Here is a 20445-nt window from a genome sequence, read left to right on the forward strand (position 1 = left end):
GCTTGGCCTAAGATTCATCTACCTGAATTCATCCCTCTGGCACTGTTCAGTAAAAAGGGGTCAAAGTTTTCCCACTGCAAACCTCTTAGCGCTTACTTGCCTCTGCCATAACATTGTATGCACGACAAACAAGATCTGTGTATATGATAAGAGAAGCAATGACCGACAGCAAGACAGCCGAGCCCCGCCCCTAACCCTCCTCCCAACCCACACCTGGAGAGACCACTTAGCGTACAAAACGGTCATGCACCTTCATCGGTGATCAGATTACAGGAAGGGTCTTTTAAATCCTTTGATTAATGAGGCCCATACTTTGTGTCTAGCACCAGCATCTGGCTTCAATCTGGTGGGGAGCATCTCGTCTACAGCGCTGTCTGCTTGTGGGTAAAAGTGATTCCATCCACCGACCACGGTTTCAACTTAAAGACACTGGACATGTTTGGTAATTGTCAAAGACCAGTATTCTCAGTTGGTGTATCCCAAAATATGCATACAATAACAAATCTGGGAAAATTGTGACTCAATTGATCATCAAAGTTGCAAGAGAGTAATGAAAGAAAAAACACCCTTGTTATATTACTTTGTGTGCTAGAGAGCTACAAAAAGCCATTCCAACAGCTTCATTCCACGTACTGCATCTCTTTGGAACTCCTTGCCTGGGGCATATTTCCCGTCCTACATGGATTGGGTTTTCAGTCCCTACTTGTCTGCGTTGGTTTTTCCCTGGAATATTTCTCTGGCGTTTTCCTCCCACATCTAAAACTGAAACTCCCTTCTTTAACATTTGGTCCTGGGCTAGTACAGGATACAGTTTGCTATTCTGAGAGTCCCTGGCTTCACAATCAGAATAAACGAGATGAAATGACATCTATCGAGATTCAAACCCTGGTGTTACTGATCAGCAGAGCGTCGGTTAGAGTCCCAGTCGTGACACCCGTGTCCTTAAGCAAGACACTTGACAACAACGATGCTTCGTCCTTCGGATAGAATGTAAAGCTGTGGTCCTGTGGGTTGTGTAACGCACGTAAAAGTACCCAGTACCCTTATTGAAAAGAGAAGGGGTTCGCCCCGGTGTTCCAGGTTTTGAATGGCAGCATGTTGCGCCACAGCATCTTGTTAACCACTACATGCTGCCAAGGATTATTGTAGGTCTCAGAGTTCAAACGCAGTCCCTTGCAGGAAATACTGTCCTGTACTGTTAATGCCCTTTGAGCGCCACTGAGTGACGGATAAGCGCAATATATAAGAAGCCGCTTTTAGTATTATTATTATTATTATTATTATTATTATTATTACTATCCATAAGGACAAACCTGACGTACCATGTGTGAGGTTATGACCGATGATTCTTCTTCCAAATCGCTACTCACTTCGGTGACAGACGCCATTCCACCAGATCTGCAATTGAAAACACAAACACAAACAAATTGTCAATTAGACATGTTAGATACAATACTAAGTAAAAAGGCTGCAATCTGAAGTAAATTTGAAACACACAGTCGGAGCAATTATGTCCAAGCAGGAAGAATACACAATCTGAGAGATATACCTGCCAGTAACGCTTCTCAGATTCAAACTTTGGGGGATAAAATTTGTTGTCTATAACCACATTACATCAAAGTTAAATGATTCTCAAAATGCTATAAATACCATTAAAAGCTGATGTACATGTATGTCTTCCAACCAAGTAGATTTTTACAACCATTAATCTTAAGAGTGATTACTAAACGTAGGCCTTCAATGTGTACCATCCCTTCAGCAATGCCTCAGAGTCAGACATCCAAAAAAGAAACACACACCCCAATCTATAAAAATTAAATGGATAATTTTATTGACCAGCAATCGTCTTCCGCCTTAAAGGAAACACAAGGCCACGTGGGAACCTCACGCCAACTATGTGATAGAACACGTACATGGCATAAACCTCAATATGAAGATCAAAAGGGTCTTCGAAGTGGGTTTGGGCGCCAATACAAACTTCTCAACTATTTAAAGAGCAATTATAAATAATTGGAATTGTGAGCAGAAGATGCCCTCCACTATTGTCATGGGACTCTAAGTTGGTCCGTGCTGGGAAAATTTATTCCCCAATTTCTGGCAATCCTGATCACCACGCCTCAGATATAAATAATCAAATTACAACTTGTTATATATGAGTCCATTCCACTGAAGTGACTCAAAGTCTACTCAAGAAATGTCAAGACAAATTTCATCTGAAATCACCCATCGACATCAATTTTGAAAACGCTTGATGAGTAAATGAGTAAAACAAATATCACCACAGGAATTAATTTGTACATTTGCAAAGAGAAAGTATAAATCATTCGCTGACAACGGCAGTAATTCAGTTTATGAATTGAACAATTTGTTTAAAGATGCACATGTTGTACAAGGATGAGTAAATTCAACTTCCGTCCTATAATTTGCAATAAACAAACCATCTAACTGACCTTCAAAACTCCCTATCTCTCATCAAATACATGTAGACGAAAACAACCAAACAAATTTGTCAGGGATTCAGGGACGAAACTAGGGTAACATTTTAGGGGCAATTCAAACCCTTCTTCATTCCAACTGCTCAGTAGGCCTATACCATATCAAACAAATAATGAAGTTTATGAGTGCAATGGTGCAAATATTTTCATGAGTTGAAAAATGGAATATTCTGTTCAACAAGGCGGAGCCGAGTTGAATGGAACATATTGGTTTTGCATACACTTTCCAGGGACCAGGGACCTTCATTTATACACTATGCAGGTTGAATGGTTTCAAATGGTTGGTCAACTTGCTTGACAATGTTATCAAACACAGGGGGTTTTAAAACATGAAAATGTCAAGTGCAACTTGTCACTTGTACATGAAACCATGTTAAAGGCACTGAACACCTCTGGTAATTGTCAAAGACCAGTATTTTCATTATCCCAACATATATGCATAAAATTAACAAATCTGTGACAATTTTGACTCGATTGGTCATCAAAGTTGCAAGAGAATAAATGAAGGAAAAAAAACACCCTTCATGCAAAAATCTGTGTGCTTTCAGATGCCTAAAAAGGGCTTCAGGCCTGAAGTCTTTAAATATTTGAGTGAGAAATTGGGAGCTGTTTCTCACAATGTTTTATACTATCAACAGCTCTCCATTACCTGTTACCAAGTATAAGTAAGTTTTATGCTCACAATTATTTTGATTAATTACCAATAGTGTCCAGTGCCTTTAAGTGCATGTACATGTACATTAATGTGCCTGCAACTACACTACACACAAGTGTATTCAAATGGAACATTGTTAATAAATGGTGTCTTAACTCCAGAAAGGGGCACCAAATTGAGACTTTTGTGACACTAGGTGGCAGTAGACTTACTTTGTACCAGGTAAATCCATTGTTCTCAGAAATGTGTGCCTGCTCAGAATGACACAAACAATGGAAACTTATCTAGTAAGTATGCTGCCACCTAGTCTTACATTGGTTTAACGAACGAACCATAAGAGGAAGTTCCTTATTACCAGACCAGTGGCCATAATATGAAAACCCAAAATATTAAGTGGTGGTCATTGGACTCAAGTAATACAATCTATTCAAAATAAATGTGGGCAATGGTCTCTTTCCCTATTTGTGAGCCACATTTGTTTGATATCCGCCACGCAATAACAGTAATGTTCCCAGCACAAGACAAGGAACCAGACTATTTTCCCTTCCAGCCTCGGTTTGATGTACATTGATATGAATGGCAAAAGAGCTTACAATGGTCCCCAGTGCCTTGTCTGCATGTTAGCCACCTGGTGCTGTCTGTCGAAGTAGCCTGCCAATCGCCGAACGTGCACCCGCCCACCGCAGTATTCAAGAAGCATCTGGTAGAACCGGCCGTACGTGGCATGCACGTCGAGTCCGATCCAACAACCCACGCCTCGGGTTTCTCCGTTGTGCACAAAGCAGTCACCTCGCTCCTGGGAGTTTAGTTCCTAAAGACACACGTGATCCTATCCCCAAGAAGGTTACCAGACTAGCAAGTCAACAAACCCTATCACTGTTTCCCGACATTCAGATTTATATCCACTGTACAATGATACAATCAACCTTGCTAATCCCTGATTCCTGCTGAAGTAAAGTTGCACTTTTCTCACTCAGGATTACATCCAATCCCTTCCTTCAGAGAAGAGAAAGTTCAATACCTTCCTGGTGCCCGTCGATCAGAAAAGTGTACTCCCCGATAAACGCCAAGTGCAGCGTCTCAGTCATTAACAGAAAACCCGCTCAACCAAAGGCAAGTTGATCAGCGTATATGAATCATATCCAATCCTATTGAAGCTCAACGACAAAACGAACCCATACCCCCCAAAAACAGTCCGGAGTGAATCACGTCTCTATATGCAGCCACCTGTGCGATTACAACATATCTGTCAGGGTAGGTCGATCGCTGTCTTGCTTGATGAGCCCCTTATGAGGTGACCATATGCTTTGCGCAGTCCACTACAGGGAGGGAGAGGTACACAGAGATGGGGGGGGGGGGCAATACAATGAACATTGCGTGAGTGGAAGACTAAGGCCGGGGCAGACAGCTTCATTTCCTTTCAGGATACTGGCCTGATTTCCACTACAGAGCCGCACTCTTCCTGACCCAGGATGGGACTAATACTGCCGGCCCCTAAGGGTTTCCCTCAAGGCTCCTACTACTCTACTACCCTTCTGAAAGGGGGGGGTGAGGGGTAAGGGGGGGGTTGTCTCCCTGCACACACTTCCTCCCAAGGGCTTGGCTGAACCCAGGAAGAAAAGCGACCACAGAGTACAAACCGTCCACCAGCGTAAAAGGTCTGCTGGGCGGACATGGCAAATCAGAGCCAGCATTGTTGGCTAGTGTGACTTGTCATAAGCAGGCAGCACACTATGTTAACGGCGCTTGGCGAGTGTGTTATTGTGGCAACTTGATGCCTAATAAGCCGCTCCCTCGAGATCTCTCGCAAGCAATACCGGAGTCACAAACATTTAAGAAAGTATATGAAGCTATTTATAAAAACATGTGTTTAACATTTTGTTATGTGTGTGTACAAAGTCGAATGTTTTCAGCCAACTCATTTTTCAGTGACAGAGTGGCCCAAATATGGTTTATTTGCATACAGAGAAAATGTCAAGTCATGAACGACATTCAATTATTTCCGCCCAACTTTTAAAGTGGTTTTAATGGTCTCTTTTTTGTTCTTCTTTTTTGTAACATTAAAAAAATTCATTTACTTTGCAGAAAACTTGAAAAAAAAATTATGAGAAAAAAAAAATTAAGGATGATTAAGAACAGAAACAAAACTGACCTCACAAAAAGTAACTGTTTAAATATCTTGGTACTGACTAAAACATCCCATTGTTGTTTTCCAAATCTATTCCAAGGTTTTACTTAAATAAAAACAAAATTGATGCCAAAACCTGGGCCCCATTTCATGGCTGTAATTTTGCTTTGTTTTTAATGGTGTTTAAAAAAAACAGACCTGTTAAAATCAGAATCAGAGAAATCACATCCCCGTTTAATTTCTTTGCCACCCTCACCCCCCCCCCCCCCAACGATATGAAGCGCACCGTCCCTGGATCAATTTGATCAAAATCCTCTACTCCTGAAATCCTAATCTATCCGCTGCCATGCCCCCACCATGCCCCAGTATCATGCCCCGACCTCCATCGCTCAATCCCCTTCCCCAGTCCCTCCTGAAATCCTAATCTATACCCTGCCATGACCCCCGCCATGCCTTCCCCCTTACCCCAGTTTCATGCCCTGACCTCCATCGCTCAATCCCCTTCCCCAGTCCCTCCTGAAACCCTAATCTGTACCCCACCATGCCCCCCCCCCCCCACCACCGGCATGCCCCCCACCATGCCCCAGTATCATGCCCCGACCTCCATCGCTCAATCCCCTTCCCCAATCCCTCCTGAAACCCTAATCTGTACCCCACCATGCCCCCCCCCCACCACCGGCATGCCCCCACCATGCCCCAGTATCATGCCCCGACCTCCAGCGCTCAATCCCCTTCCCCACTCCGTCCTGAAATCCTAAGTTATACCCCGCCATGCCCCCCACCATGCCCCAGTATCATGCCCCGACCTCCATCGCCCAATCCCCTTCCCCAGTCTTTCCCGACTCCACCATGCCCCTTGCGATGCCCCAGTATCATGCCCCGACCTCCATCGCTCAATCCCCTTCCCCAGTCCCTCCTGACTCCACCATGCCCCTTGCGATGCCCAAATATCATGCCCCGACCTCCATCGCTCAATCCCCTTCCCCAGTCCCTCCTGACTCCACCATGCCCCTTGCGATGCCCAAATATCATGCCCCGACCTCCCATCGCTCAATCCCCCTTTCCCCAGTTCCCCTTTCTCCCCTGTAAAAAGTTCATCAAACTGATGGTTTACCAGTTGACAGGATGATTGACATGCACCTGACAAGCCGACAGGCGGTACGAGTCCAAAACTCCTTCCTGATCTGTCAATTCTTCACCAATCAATGTCATCACGTCACCGCAAAAACGTCACCTAGAAAAATAGCATATTACATGTATTGGGTGTTTGAAAGTGCGGAAATCTTGTGCCGTATTAAAACAGTCACCCGGACTTAGTAGGGTGTCGCCAAATTCAAGTTCTGGTGGTTAAGTCACCGGATGGGTTCCAATCCCGGTCATGACACTTGTGTCCATGAGCAAGACGCTTTACTATTAATTCTCTTCACCCAGGGGTATAAACAGTTACCTGCAAGGATAGAGGTTGGTATTGTGTATGAAAAAGCCTCTGGAGCGCCACGGCAGCTCGGGCTGTATACTATTCAGGGAGCAAGAAAGAACAAAGGGATGTTATTGGCCCAATGACCATGCAGGGCATAATGTAAAGCGCATTGAGACAGTTATTGTGAATTGCGCTTTATAAGAATTTGTTGTTATTATTATTATTATACACACAAATACTATGGAAAAGAGAATGAGATACAAAGAAGTTGTGTGTGGAGTAACTCCCTAATGTATCTATCTATGTACATGTATGATTTCAATTTTCAATACCATAGTACACTATTTGGTTCAAATGATTAATGGTGTGCCAAAGCATACAATGATTTCATAATGCTTTTTCGGTTCAATCATAACAGTGAGTATAAATCTCTTCACAAATGGGGGTTCCAAATTCGCATTACTACAGAAATCATCGCTTCTAAACAATGGGTGTGGCCAAGTATGTACAATGGTGTTATACTCTCAGCAAGCTGGCTAAACTGCATATCAGTGCGATCAGAACAAAGTATATAAATCCGTTAACAAAGTGCATAAATCCGTTCACTACAGAAATCATTCCTTAATTTTTCATGCAAGAGCTGGCTAAAATGCATAATTGGTTTGATTATTATAACAAAGAGTTTTAATACGTTCACTTGAGGGGAAGGGTGCGAAATTCATGTTACTACAGAAATCAAATTTGTATATTTTAGAGCTGGCTAAACTGCATATTTAGTTTGATTAATACAGCGAGGGGGGGTGCGAAATTCATGTTACTACAGAAATCATTTGTATATTCTAGTGCTGGCTAAACTGCATAATCGGTTTAATAATGACAAAGAGTTTAAATCCGTTCACTTTGGGGGGGGGGGGGAGGGGGGGGAACGAATACATGTACAGAAATCATCACTTAATTTTATTTTCTAGACCAGTAAAGAAACCAGTGTCACAAGGTTGGTTCCAAATGGTCGACCAAAGTAGTCAACCAATTGCCAATGGTCGCCCTGCCTGGGTTTGAGTCAAAGTAGACAACTTTTAGTTAACCACGGTGCACACTCGAACTTGCTCAGAGATGGCAAGTCCCAAGAGCAGACGACAATGGAGAGAAAATAGTCATGCGGGATTAGACCCTCATACATGTAGTGTCCAACTGTCATTATGCCCCCCCCCCCTCCCCAGGTCCCCCGGGTTCCCTAAGGGTTCAAAGCATGCCTCAGGGTGTATAGCTATTCTAATCACTCAGGAATACACATTCTCTACAAAGTGGTCATTTCCCTTGTGTCTTTATCAAAGGATTAGCAACACCAGAATTGGCTTTGGCAGAGGGCAAACACATCATGGTTTTTCACGATGCGCCCTTTTTGAAACTTCCCAGGCTCATTCGGGTTTTGGTTTTCAATCTTCCGGCATGTCCGATAATAATGAGAATGTCCATCATTCATCCCCCTTCCCTAGTTTAACTTCCAACGGTGAATGACTCTGACTGGGCCTGTGTGGTAGAGACGGCAAGGTGGCCCACTTTGGAACTTCGGTGCACAAGTTAAAGGCACTGGAAACGTTTGGTAATTGTCAAAAAAACAGTATTCTCACGTGGTGTATCCCAACATAAGCATAAAATAACAAACCTGTGAGGTTTGGGCTCAATTGGTCATCAAATTTGCAAGAGAATAATGAAAGAAAAAATACCCTTGTTGCATTAATTTGTGTGCTTTCAGATTACCTCTTTCTCAAAAACAACATTACTTCAGAGGGAGCCATTTCTCACAATGTTTTATACTATCAACAGCTCTCCATTGCTTGTTACCAAGTATGCTAATAATTTGTGCTTTTATGTTGTATTGTAACATGTGTAAACTTAAGCATTGCAAATAAAATAAAAATATATAAAAAAAGTATGCTAATAATAATTTTTTAGTAATTACCAATAGTGTCCAGTGCATTGTGGAGGGTCCAATCCATCAATGACAGTTGGACACTATGTGAAATCTGTTTCTAAACTCAATACAAGACCACATCAAATGTAGCTCTCCATGCAGCCAAGCAATGGAGAAGGTGGCAACCATGCAAGCATCCGACAAAAGAAATCACCACAGAACTAGTCAACTAGTAGGGCCAATGATTTTACACGATTGGGAAAACAGACGAAATTTGCAGAATCTGCCATTTGATTTGGAAAAGGGGATTTCAGTTTTGATTATGGTAAGCAGAGCCATAAATTGGGCCCTGCTGTGAATTGCAACGTGTTTGCAAAACAATAAATATTTAAGGGCGTGAAGTTTCAACCCTAGCAGAGTCTTCCTCCAAGGATAAATGACAACACAACAAACGTGAACAGGGGTACAAGTGTTACAGAATCAGTCGAGTGGAAATTTTTCACAATTTTCCACGCTCACATATAATATTAGAAAGTGCTTAAAAAAATGCTTAAATAATCACTGGAGTCAACACATGACAAATACGGAACTGTATGGCAATGAACCAAAATACAACAGCATCCTCTGAGACTACTAGCAGGGCATTCATACAGAAACACCAACGAACCTGTCTCTCAACTTATCAACTGGTCACCAAAACATGGAAGGAGAAACAGGGGAAGACAGAAGCTCAGCTATACAGATGTAGTTGCTAGGGACATCGGGGTGCTTCCAGCTGATCTTCCCAACCTAATGAGAGATAGAAAGGGATGGGCGAGCCTCAACATGATTCCGACCTCGGTCGACTAGAGAGAGAGAGAGAAAAAGTGCAATAATGGACTGAATCTTTTGATCAGGAGTTCATGACCTGACGTCAAAAAGATTGTAGGTCCCTGATGATAACACAGTTTGATTAAATGTCTCAAGCAGTCAACACCACTGCCACTCTCTTCAGTTAACCCCGTAACATGTGCTTCCAATTACCTCTAAATCCAGCATGACCATTATCTCAAGACTACATGTATTTGAACGGACAGCTCAACATGATTGATGGCATCCCATCTGATGCATTTCCAGAGACCCTGTGTGCGATTTCATGTGCAATTACCATCAAGGGCCCGCTAACGAGGCATTCTGCTAACAAAGTACTTCCAAATTGTTCAATGAATGCTTTCTTGTTTTACAGAGGTGAAGGGGGGAGGGGGGGTTGAAGGGTGTGTCCCTACTTTTCGGTGAGCCAGATGGCGATTAGAGCTACGTCCCTTCCACTCAGTAAACTCTCCCAGTCGCACTGCAGCGACAACGAAAATAATAACGACCACGACGCAAAGAGAACGCATTCAATTGGTTGAATTGCTCTGCGCACTTATTCAACCAATCGAGGGTGTGCATTTGTTTTAAAGTGATCGTTATCGTTTTCGTTATCGCTGCAGTATGACTGGCCCTTTACAGTGGTAGTGTTTCTGATCTGTGTATGATAGAATAAAGGCTGTATACTCCAGAGACCAAAAGTACAGAATTGAAAAGTTTTTATCAATTGGGTAGGGGAAGCAATATTTCACTGTTAATCTGAAAGTTCACTGATGGAGACTGAAACTCATTTGAAAAAGTTCATGAATGAGAAATATTTCTGCTGTGAAAATAATATTTGAAGATCCCCAAATCAACTTTTTTGTTGTTGCACAAAATCCTTGGAAAAAAATATATAATAATATATAAGACTGGTTGGATGCATAACTATTATCTGCCCACAGTGGTCGATGCCTGACAACCCGCCTGGCACTCAGGATTCCCCAACCATAACTGAAAGAATTTCCTCTACTTTCGGCCACCACACATTTTTAAAATTTGTTAGTAACACTTGCAATGTAAAGTTAAGTACTTTACCAGTAAAAATGGAATCCATTAAAGCCATTAATTTTGAGCATTTCTAGGATTTGAGTCTGTTATGATCTAACATCTAACTGGTCCATCTCGCAATGGTTTCCAGGGAAACATTTTTTCACCACTAAAGAAATCCTGGGCAGAACCCTGTAAAGAGTGTACATAGCATTGTTAAGATAGAAAAATCATTCGCCACAGATTTTACCCCAATCCCCACCACACTGACCACACCGACAGCAACTTCAAACAAATTGTCCCAAAGGAACTTTACAGAGGTAAGTCATTCTTTGAGGAAGTAGGCCAGACAAAAATCCTCTTTAGACAGTTTTGCAAAAACTCAAGGATGTTGAGAAAAAAAACGGAACTCAGAGTGCAAAGCGCCAAAGCATGCGAGCTCCAAAACTTGCGAGCATGAAGCCCAATTGGTTTTAAAAGCCCCACTCTGCCATCTGGGGCGTTATTTCATTTTTTTTTCTAGGGGGGGGGCAAATAAAAATGAATATTTTTGGGGGGCAAAACAAGAATCAGAATTCTGGTTAAAGAAAAAGAAATCACATCCCTGGCCTTGTCAGAAAAACATGTTTCTGTCCTAAGAATCTGTCATAAGAATTACCTTTGATCGATAGAAAAGGGTGGTTTATTGTCAAATTTATCACAAGTGTATGTGAGTGCTGCAGATGCGTGCCAATGTGACACAATGATTTACCAAACAGGGTTGTTTTACTCAAAAACTCTTAAATACTGAAATACAGATGGGACTAGCCTGCGAAGTCAGTTTCCCATAACATTATTTGACCGATAATTTCAACCCCAAAAAACAATGCAGGACGAAACCTTAGACATGTAGAAATTAAGCAAGGGGGGGAAACATGACACCGTGACTAACTTGGGTTTCCCTCAACACTAATTTCCTTCAATTGTACAAAGCACACAGCTTTTGTTCATTATTAATCCAGCCTGGTTCTGATGAATAGATGCTATTATGACAAGACTAGTTGTATAGCGGAATGTCCAAGGCGCGTTGAGAAGGACCTTTGAGTGACTGAGTCATGAGTGGGGATATTGAACAGGTGAAAACTTGTCCCCTCCTCTCGCTGATTGGCAGATGACATCAAAGAGAGAACGGCGATGGTTTTTGGACGATGTGTGCGTACAATCCAAGGCCTTGAAATAATAACCCATGGTACCCATAGCAATTGCCTTGGTGCCCTGTGCTTTTGCTGTGGTGCCCTCTGCAAGGTTCCAATAGCAAACATTTTCACCATAGAAGTGCCCCCTTATACCAGAGCAAAATTTCTGGGCCCTTTCAAGAGAGAAGTTTAAGGCCTGCAATTCCTTCATCAAAATCCTCCATTTTTCTTCAGGACCATTCTCAAGAAATTAGCCATTGAAAATGACGATCCAACAATTGAGCTAACCGATAACAATATTTGCTGTAGGTTAATCATTCTTACTCACAGCTGAAAAGCTGAATTGTGAAGGAGGCGACTACAACTTAGTCAGGCCGCAGGCAAGTATAGTGCATTTGGTAGCCAGCCACGACAACCGATATAAATGACCACGAAGCACAGCTAGGGATCAAACATATTTGATTTTTGCTTGAGGGAGGAAAACTGTAGGACCAAGAGGAAAACCCCTCATGCCACAGGAGAGAGCAAACTCACAACTCTACTCACATATGACCCTAGCTGAACCAGGGCCAATGTGGTGAGGGGCAAGAACTTTATGCACTAGCTGTATTCAAACTATGGTGTTTATGATCAGCAGAGTGTGGGTTCGAATCCCAGTCGTGACACCTGTGTCCTTTAGCACGACACCTAACCATGATGCTTTGTCCTTTGCAGCATAAATAGACAAAAATGAAATTCTAGGCCCAGAGTACGAAGCAGTATGTGCCTTGCCAGGTAACAGTTTCAATTTCACAATTTACGTCATCGTTCATCTCTCTACTCCTTCCCCCCCCCCCCCACTGACATCACTCGCAGCTACTGTCTGCCATTTAAAGAGTCAAGTTGCATGTGAAGATATGGTGCCTGTCTAGACCACACGGGCATCGGCTAGAATTCGAGTTACACATCGAGAATCTGAGACCCTCAATGGCGCAACCAAGATCCATCTTGGGTCCAATTTCATGGCTCTGCTTACCCCCTAATTCTGTGCTTTTGATCACCATTCTCCGACTAATGTGCAAGCACCGAATTTCTGTGCTAGCTGTGTTAAGCGTAGAATGCCTAGTAACAAGGAATTCGCCCGGGCACAAGCAAAAATTCTCTGCTAACACGTAAAATATGCTTGAAGTAATGTAAGCAGAGAAGTTCCCGCTTCCGTAAGCGCCGATTCTTTGCTTTTCGTAAGCAGAGCCATGAAATTGGGCACTGGGTAAGTGGGTCCGGCTAGAGAAGACTCTACATCTTAATGTCAGAGTGGCCTTAACAGCCCTGGACACTATTAGTTAACACTCAACATAATTGTACAGTAAGCACAAAAACTTACTTGATAATGAGCAATGGAGAGCTGTTGATAGTTAAAACACAGTGAGAAACATTGTGTTGCCGACCACATAACCAACAGTTCTTCTTAGAACCAACACTACTCTAATGAGGTTTACACATGTTGCTACTGCAAAACCTCAGCTGCTTTTTGGTTTATTTGGGGGGTTTTAGTGTTTCGATTAATTTATACCTTCTTATCAGTCAAGAACCGTCAGAAACAACTCGCAGCTTCTACTGAGGTGAGCATTATTACTTCAGCCAGGTCCTGCAAGTACATGAAGTAAGAGTGAGAGTGAGAGAGAGAAAATGTAAATGACCCGTTATTGCAACTTTGTTTTAAAAAGGAAAGCATACCTCTGTTTTTTTGTTAACTGTACGATTGGTTCAACACTGTATGATGATACAATAAAACTTATCTGTGAAAATATAATTTTTAAAGGTGTTCACGTTTTTGAGATATCCCCGAAAATGTTGAGTGGTTACGTCCACGCCGAAAGAATAATCCTTAACTGGAATACACAATCTGAGAAACATATCTGACAGTAACGTTTCTCAGTTTCAAATTTTGGGCGTTAAAAAAATTATATCTTTTTTCTATAACTACGTTACCTTTAAAAGCATTGGACACTATTGATAATTACTCAAAATAATTATTATCATAAAACCTTTCTTGATTAGGAGCAATGGGGAGAGGTTGATAGTATAAAACACTGTGAGAAACAGCTCCCTCTGAAGTGACTTAGTTTTTGAGAAAGAAGTAATTTTCCATTAATTTGATTTCGAGTCCTCAAGTTTAGAATTTGAGGTCTCAAAATCAAGCATCTGAAAGCACACAACTTCGAGTGACAAGGTGTTTTTTCTTTCATTATTATCTGGCAACTTCGATGACCAATTGAGCTCAAATTTTCACAGGTTTGTTATTTTATGCATATGTTAAGATACACCAAGTGAAAAGACTGGTCTTTGACAATTACAAAGAGTGTCCAGGGTCTTTAAGTGAAATGGTTCAATGGTTGATAAGGTCGAGTTGGTCCATGAAAAGCATTTGAAGCCGATTGTTATCAAATCCGTATGGTTAGAAAGATGTTTTAAAAGTAGAATATAATTATCCACACAAATGTGCCTCGAAATTGCATGGTTATTCTTTAACTTTGTGAACTAACACAGGTGGCTGCAGGTGGCCATTCTATGGAGTCAAAAACTTGACTACAAACTCCACTACAAAAAATGGCGTGCTGTGTTAATTAACGACGCTTGAGGAGAACCGTGAAATTTTGAGGCATATTTGTGTGGATCATTATACTCTACTTTTAAAACATCTTTCTACCATATGGATTTTATAGTTCGGTTTCAAACGCTTCTCATCTAAGGCAAAGTGTCCCTTTAAGGAACTCTACACACTGATGCAAGGCCTATATCTGACCTGGCAACAAGCCAAGGTCCCTGAGCGGGAATATTGTGTTCTCATTCTTCATGAGGTACTAAAGAGTGTCAAGGGACTCTGTGTGGAGAGAAGAGGTTAGGGGATGCAGAAATCAAAAAAGTGGCTCAGGACATCGTGTCACTACAGGTTTAGTCAAATTGGATTCATGTCATGGCCAAAATCTTGATAGCCCCCTACAAAAGGTATCAAAACACTCCGAGACCCTATGAAAACCTGTTTGATTTTTAAGGTCAACTCAAAATGGTACTACACTACACAATATGATTTCCACCACTACAAGGAAAGTGTTTGGTTTGAAACTAGAAATTCCCTTTTTTTACAAAAACTACGTTACTTCAGAGGGAGCCGTTTCTCACAATTTTGTATACTATCAACAGCTCTCCATTGCTCATTACCAAGTAAGTTTTACTTTTTTATACTAACAATTATTTTGAGTAATTACCGATTGTGTCCAGTGCCTTTAAAGGAGTGCAACTATTTATTGCAGACATCAAATATCAATCTTGGTTTGTTCTTTGAAAAGTGTTTTAAAATAAACAAAATTTCAATCTTGATTTTTCCCTGCACCCCAGGCATATGCTTCATTTTTGAGAGGGCAAGGTCACCAAGGCATTTTATTCTTGGTAAAAAGCACCCTATGAGTTCTACTGGAGCATTTCAAGGGCACCAAGGTAATGACCAGGGGGCACAGAGGCAATCATTGCCTTGGTGCAGGCCTGGCATGTATCTCACAGCTCCTAAACCATGGTCACTATCAACCCATTGGGACAAGACCATGCAATAGACCTTTATGACGGTGTGGCCATCTTCATTTTACACCATTCAAACTCATTGTTACCAAACTGAGGCTGGACGAAATAATAGTCTGGTGCCATGTTTTGTGTAATGAATGTTAGCATTCATTACTGTGATTTGAAACAAGGAACATGACCAAGATTGTGACAGCGTGATAAAGGTCTATGAGTGGCGATAAGAGACTATACACCCTGGCATGTTTTGTAATGTAGGTATATTACAAAACAAGGTCGTCTACCTGTCAGGTCTAATGTCCACAGGTTATTGGGGAAATCCCCAATGGATGCACTACTCAATCAACTGGCCGTTATGTAATAAAAATACGGTACCTCTGGGAGCTAATTCCTTGACTGGTCAGGGGTATACCCTCTTGTTTATGGTGTTGGTGAGGGGTGGGGGTTCAATGCCCTAGGCCTCTTCTTCAGTAATATGATCTGGGGGCGGGGGCGGAGAGGCTAGCAGTATGGAGGTTATGAATAGTAGGCCTGGGCGAATAGTGAAATTTACTTCTCGACTAGTCGCACCTCTAGAGTAAGCTTGGATATCATCCATCAGAAGCCTAGCTGGTGGAGCAGAAAGCACTACCCCCACCCCAACTTTACGAAGCAATCATGGTTAAACATGTTAAATGTAGAGCTTAAGGACACAAGTGTCATGACCGGGACTCGAACCCACACTCTGCTGATTAGAGACACCAGAGCTTGAATCCGGTTTCTCTTAACCGCTAGGCCGTGACATTACTTCCATCGAGTAAAAATACAAAGAAATACAACAGCAGAAGCATTATGATGCAACGTAACCCTCTTCTACCAACAAAAGGATAAAGACCTGTAATCTTGGCCAAATTTGCGCATTATTTCTTTCGCCACCTGTCCTCTTCGAAAGGGCGAGTTCCTTTTTGGTCGAATATTAATCCGGTCATTCAATGTAACACGGCAATACAAAAGTCATGTCTCACGCTGACATGCAAACCAGGAAAAAATGTGCACATCACTGACGTCGAACCTGTTTTAAGAATGGCCAGTATTAAATCCTAAATACTTACTTGAACAATTTGGAGGTACACATAAACCAGAGTTTGAATTCCTGTCAAGTTTATCTGCTGAGGAAGAAAGTTGGGCCCTTTATGCTATACAACAGAACGTCTAAAGACCTGTAAAAAAATCAATAAATGAGACAAATTAACAATGATACCAGCAGCCGATTTCACGAAACACTGGGATTAATCCTATCTCGAGTTAGGTCGAGTAACTCGCCCTAAACTAGGATGGGTTAAATGCGTCCTAATGTCTAGTTCTATAAGATTAATCCTAAGTTAGGAAGAGTTTGGTGAATTCGACGGCAGGTTCTTTTATATAGCACTTTATCACACCCCTAGGGGTGAATCAAAGCACTCAGTATTTTTCCTACAACGTATGTGGAGCTATGTATTGAAGTATGAGATATACTCTTTTAAAGTACCATGTAATGGTTCATAAGGCGTGGCGCAATATGCTGCCGATCAGACCCAATATTTTCATTATGAACTAAAAGTGGAAATTTCTGCGTCCCGTCAGCATTGTTCTCTGGATTGAGCAATTAATTTTTAATGAATGGAGTTTGGATACATGCATGGCGTATCAACAAAGCCACAATCAACATAACCCCACTCCGATACAGTCCGAGAATGGTGATTGAAAGCGCAGAATTTGTCAGTAAGCGGGCAAATGAATTTGGGTCCTGAATTTGGGTCCTTTCTCATGCTTCATTGTCCATTATTTGCTTCTCTGCAAATCTTTGTATTTTTTTAAAATACTCAAAGCAATCAAAGGTGCTGCATACCTGTTTTCTCTATTCCATTATCCCACGCGACTTCTCCTCTTGCTGTGCAAGCTTACAGTACTTCATCATGCCTGAAAAAATAAAAGAAACAAAGGGAATGCAATGTTAGTTTTAAAAATTAAATTGAACTTATTTAAAGGCACTGGACACAATTGGAAATTACCCAAAATAATTATTAGCATAAAAACTTAATTGGTAACGAGCAATGGAGAGCTGTTGATAGAATAAAACATTGTGAGAAACGGTTCCCTCTGAAGTAATTTAGTTTTCGGAAAAGAAGTAATTTTCCACTAAAATATTTGATTTTGAATTCGAGGCCTCAAAATTTGATTTTTAGGTCTCGAATTCAAGCATCTAAAAGCACACAACTTGTGCGACAATGGGTGATTTTTCTTTCATTATTTGTTCACAGGGTTTGTAATTTTATGCATGTTTCAAGAGCAAGTGAGAAGACTGGTTTTAGACAATTACCAAAAGTGTCCGATGCCTTTAAGTATGATTCACCCAAACTATACCTGGTTAGCATGCACATAACATGCGACGAGTAAAACTCACTACTTGACTAGTCGTGCCTCAAGTAGTCGCGACAAATTTTTACTGGATTCATTTTTGAGAGGGCAAGACCTTTATTTGCAAAAAAACACTTACTTTGGAATTAAAGTCTATGGAAAACCTTGGAAGGGGGCATCAAGACTAATACCAGGGCAACAGAGGCCTTGGCGGGCATGGCAACAGAGGCATAAGCCTCCGTGGCCTCTGCATAATTCAAGACGTGGTGCCTAAACCCCAAAAAGTTGTTCTTTATCACTGAGCAAGTTTGAGTGTGCACGATGGTTAACTAAAGGTTGACCAGTTGCACTCGAACCCAGGCTGGTCACCCATTGGTTGACTACTGTGGTCGACCATTTGGAACCAGCCTCGAACCAATGGTTTCTTGGAACACTGGTCCCAACCGCATGTTCCATTCTAACATGTGTAAAGCGCAGAGGGGAACCAGTGACACTGTAGCAAAAAGGCGGAAGGTTCACTAGACTACCAAATGATTGCTCACTGATGCAAATTACTTGTAATTAAATTTTTAACAATGTGCATTTATTGGTAAAATTCACATTAAGAAGAACAATCAAAATTGCAGCTGCCTGAAAGTGAAAGTTTCAACATATCTGATGAAAAAAGTTTGCAGCTGATGTCATTTCCTTTTGACAGTTACAATGGGCAAATGATTCCATGCAAGGGGGATGTGTTGGTCGTGTGAAGATTATTATGTCACTGATTTAGGAGTTATTTATCAAACTTTTACAGCTTTCTCTCTCAATACTGGTCCGCTGGCCAAATGTCACTTGATGCTGGCTAGTTTCAGTGTTGGAAAGCATGATCCGTATTTCATATGATTGACTCGTAAAATTCCTGATAGACTATTGAAATAGGCCTAACGAACTAATTTGTCTTTGTGCAGTCACTATAAAGGTTAAGGGCAACCCTGCTGTTGTGAAAACCCGCATAGTCCTATTGTGCCCTAAATTTATATTTTTACACTGCAAGTCTAAAGATTTTACATTCTTCAACAACAGAGGGCGCCATTACAGATTTATGGTTTTGACAACACCAAACAAAAAGGAGATACTTATTCTAATCTACGTTGTGGGGCTCAGGTTTTACACTGGGCCCAATTTCATAAAGCTACTTATTTTTACCGGCTGATTTTGTTCTGACTGTGTGATTTCCATTTCATACTTCATAGCGCTGCTAACCGTAAGCAAATGAAAAGGCGTGCTAACCTTTCGGTGCTTACTGCCTTACTGCATAGAAATAAATGACACAGAAAAACTGTTGCGAATTTGTGGCGTCAAAATTCGCAAGGCACTCGCATTGCAGGAAATATGAAGTCAGGCTTTAGTCACAATTTAACTGGCCCAAGACTAAAACTACTGGCCTTAGGCTCAAACGGTCCAGTGTAAAAATCGTGCCCTGCTTGTCCATCACTCAAAATGTGGAGAGCACATTAGATTGAAAATGTGCAAGTTCTTTTTACTTTGTATACTTTTGAACACAACCTGAGTTACAACCACTTGACTAAACAAACATCTTCGACACATAATATTTAGGCCTAATGATACGTATTATATGCAATGTACAGCTAATTAGCAAGCTTCATATCAAGGAAGTTGGGGGTACCACATGTCAAGCCAGAAGTCAACATCGCCTGTGGAATACAAGACTATGAATACGCACATCATCAGGCTACCACCAATACAGCTTCTTTCCTCGCATCATAAAAGACTGGGATGAGCTTTACTCCAGACATTATCGAGCTGCCCACCTTGGAGCAGTTCAAGGAGGCCATCAGATGCAAGTAGTCATCCAGTGTCATGTTTTTACTCGCACTGTATATGTCTACACCCTCGCATGCACACAACTACCACAGTACGCAATACACCAGATGGTGGACTGTACTTTCACGGAAGAAGAAGAAGACATTCTGTTTTTGTATATTTTTGGCAACCAATGAGTACACAAGCTGTCCACCGTTGGCAGCTGCACCCTTGTCTAGATGCTGAACAAGACTTTGACAAGAAGCTGAATAGATATAGATGTTGATGTACACCTCGACTTCGAAGCTTTGTCTCGAAGCTTCGTCTCGGTAAAATTATCCTCAGTTCAAGGAGGCCATCAGATGCAAGTAGCTTTGTCTCGAAGCTTCGTCTCGGTAAAATTATCAAGAACCAGGCCTCGTTGGGATTAAACCACATCATGGCACCACTAGTTCGGTAGTTGAAAACCTCTTCACCAAGTTCACCACACATTGATTCCCTTATTATAGAAAGAGCTCTTTTTAAAAGCCACAGAGCAGGCACAGAGACACATGTCATTTAAGAAAAAACACGAACTACAATAATTGTCAGCATTTGTTTTGTTGTCTGGTTGTGTATCAATGTCACTCTGTGTCGTGTGTGACCATGGAGCAATAAACTAGTTTATTGCTCCATGGTGTGACTGTAGTGTGACACCATGAACACGGAACAGCGCCTGCCATTTTCACTACAATTTTACACTCTGCGTAAACTTACTGCAAGTGCAATGCATTCACTCTTCCACAAGACCAAGAAGATACAATCTAGTATAGAATGTGTGTTTGCCCAAACAGCTGTATGAAGTTTAATCTTATAAAAACTTCAACAATTTGACTTACCCCCAATCTTTCTTTCATTCACACGCCTTCTTTTTGCAATCAGTCAGGCAGGCGGTGCTCTAAAAACCGAGCCAAATACCGGTGTAAAGTTGATTTCTTGTTCGACGTTCAATAATCCGTCATTCGAATACTAAACAAGAGCCAGTTACTTGTTGGACATTCAACAT

The 20445-nt window shown here is 41.5% G+C and overlaps 2 protein-coding genes across 5 annotated transcripts in view; one reads left to right on the forward strand and one right to left on the reverse strand.

Moving 5' to 3' along the window:
* The window catches only part of LOC117292478 (E3 ubiquitin-protein ligase TRAF7-like), a 126452-nt gene extending 106103 nt beyond the window's left edge, over positions 1 to 20349 (reverse strand). For 2 of the 4 annotated variants that reach the window (XM_033774535.1, XM_033774532.1), the window contains exons 1-5: positions 20279 to 20349; positions 17089 to 17159; positions 16313 to 16420; positions 13219 to 13293; positions 1323 to 1398 (exon numbers count right to left, since the gene is read on the reverse strand). In XM_033774535.1, coding sequence (XP_033630426.1) covers positions 1323 to 1388 — 66 coding nt within the window. In that variant the 5' untranslated portion in view covers positions 1389 to 1398; positions 13219 to 13293; positions 16313 to 16420; positions 17089 to 17159; positions 20279 to 20349. Of the gene's footprint in view, positions 1 to 1322; positions 1399 to 6392; positions 6513 to 13218; positions 13294 to 16312; positions 16421 to 17088; positions 17160 to 20278 lie in introns of all 4 variants that reach the window. The other 2 variants (XM_033774534.1, XM_033774533.1) reach the window with 2 other exon arrangements.
* LOC117292412 (proline-rich receptor-like protein kinase PERK2) lies at positions 5970 to 6407 on the forward strand. Its single transcript, XM_033774443.1, has one exon. It carries the CDS (start codon positions 5970 to 5972, stop codon positions 6405 to 6407), a length of 438 nt encoding a protein of 145 aa, XP_033630334.1.
* Positions 20350 to 20445: the final 96 nt, after the last annotated feature.

Source organism: Asterias rubens, chromosome 7 (assembly GCF_902459465.1).
Source record: "Asterias rubens chromosome 7, eAstRub1.3, whole genome shotgun sequence".
Lineage (NCBI taxonomy): Eukaryota > Metazoa > Echinodermata > Asteroidea > Forcipulatida > Asteriidae > Asterias > Asterias rubens.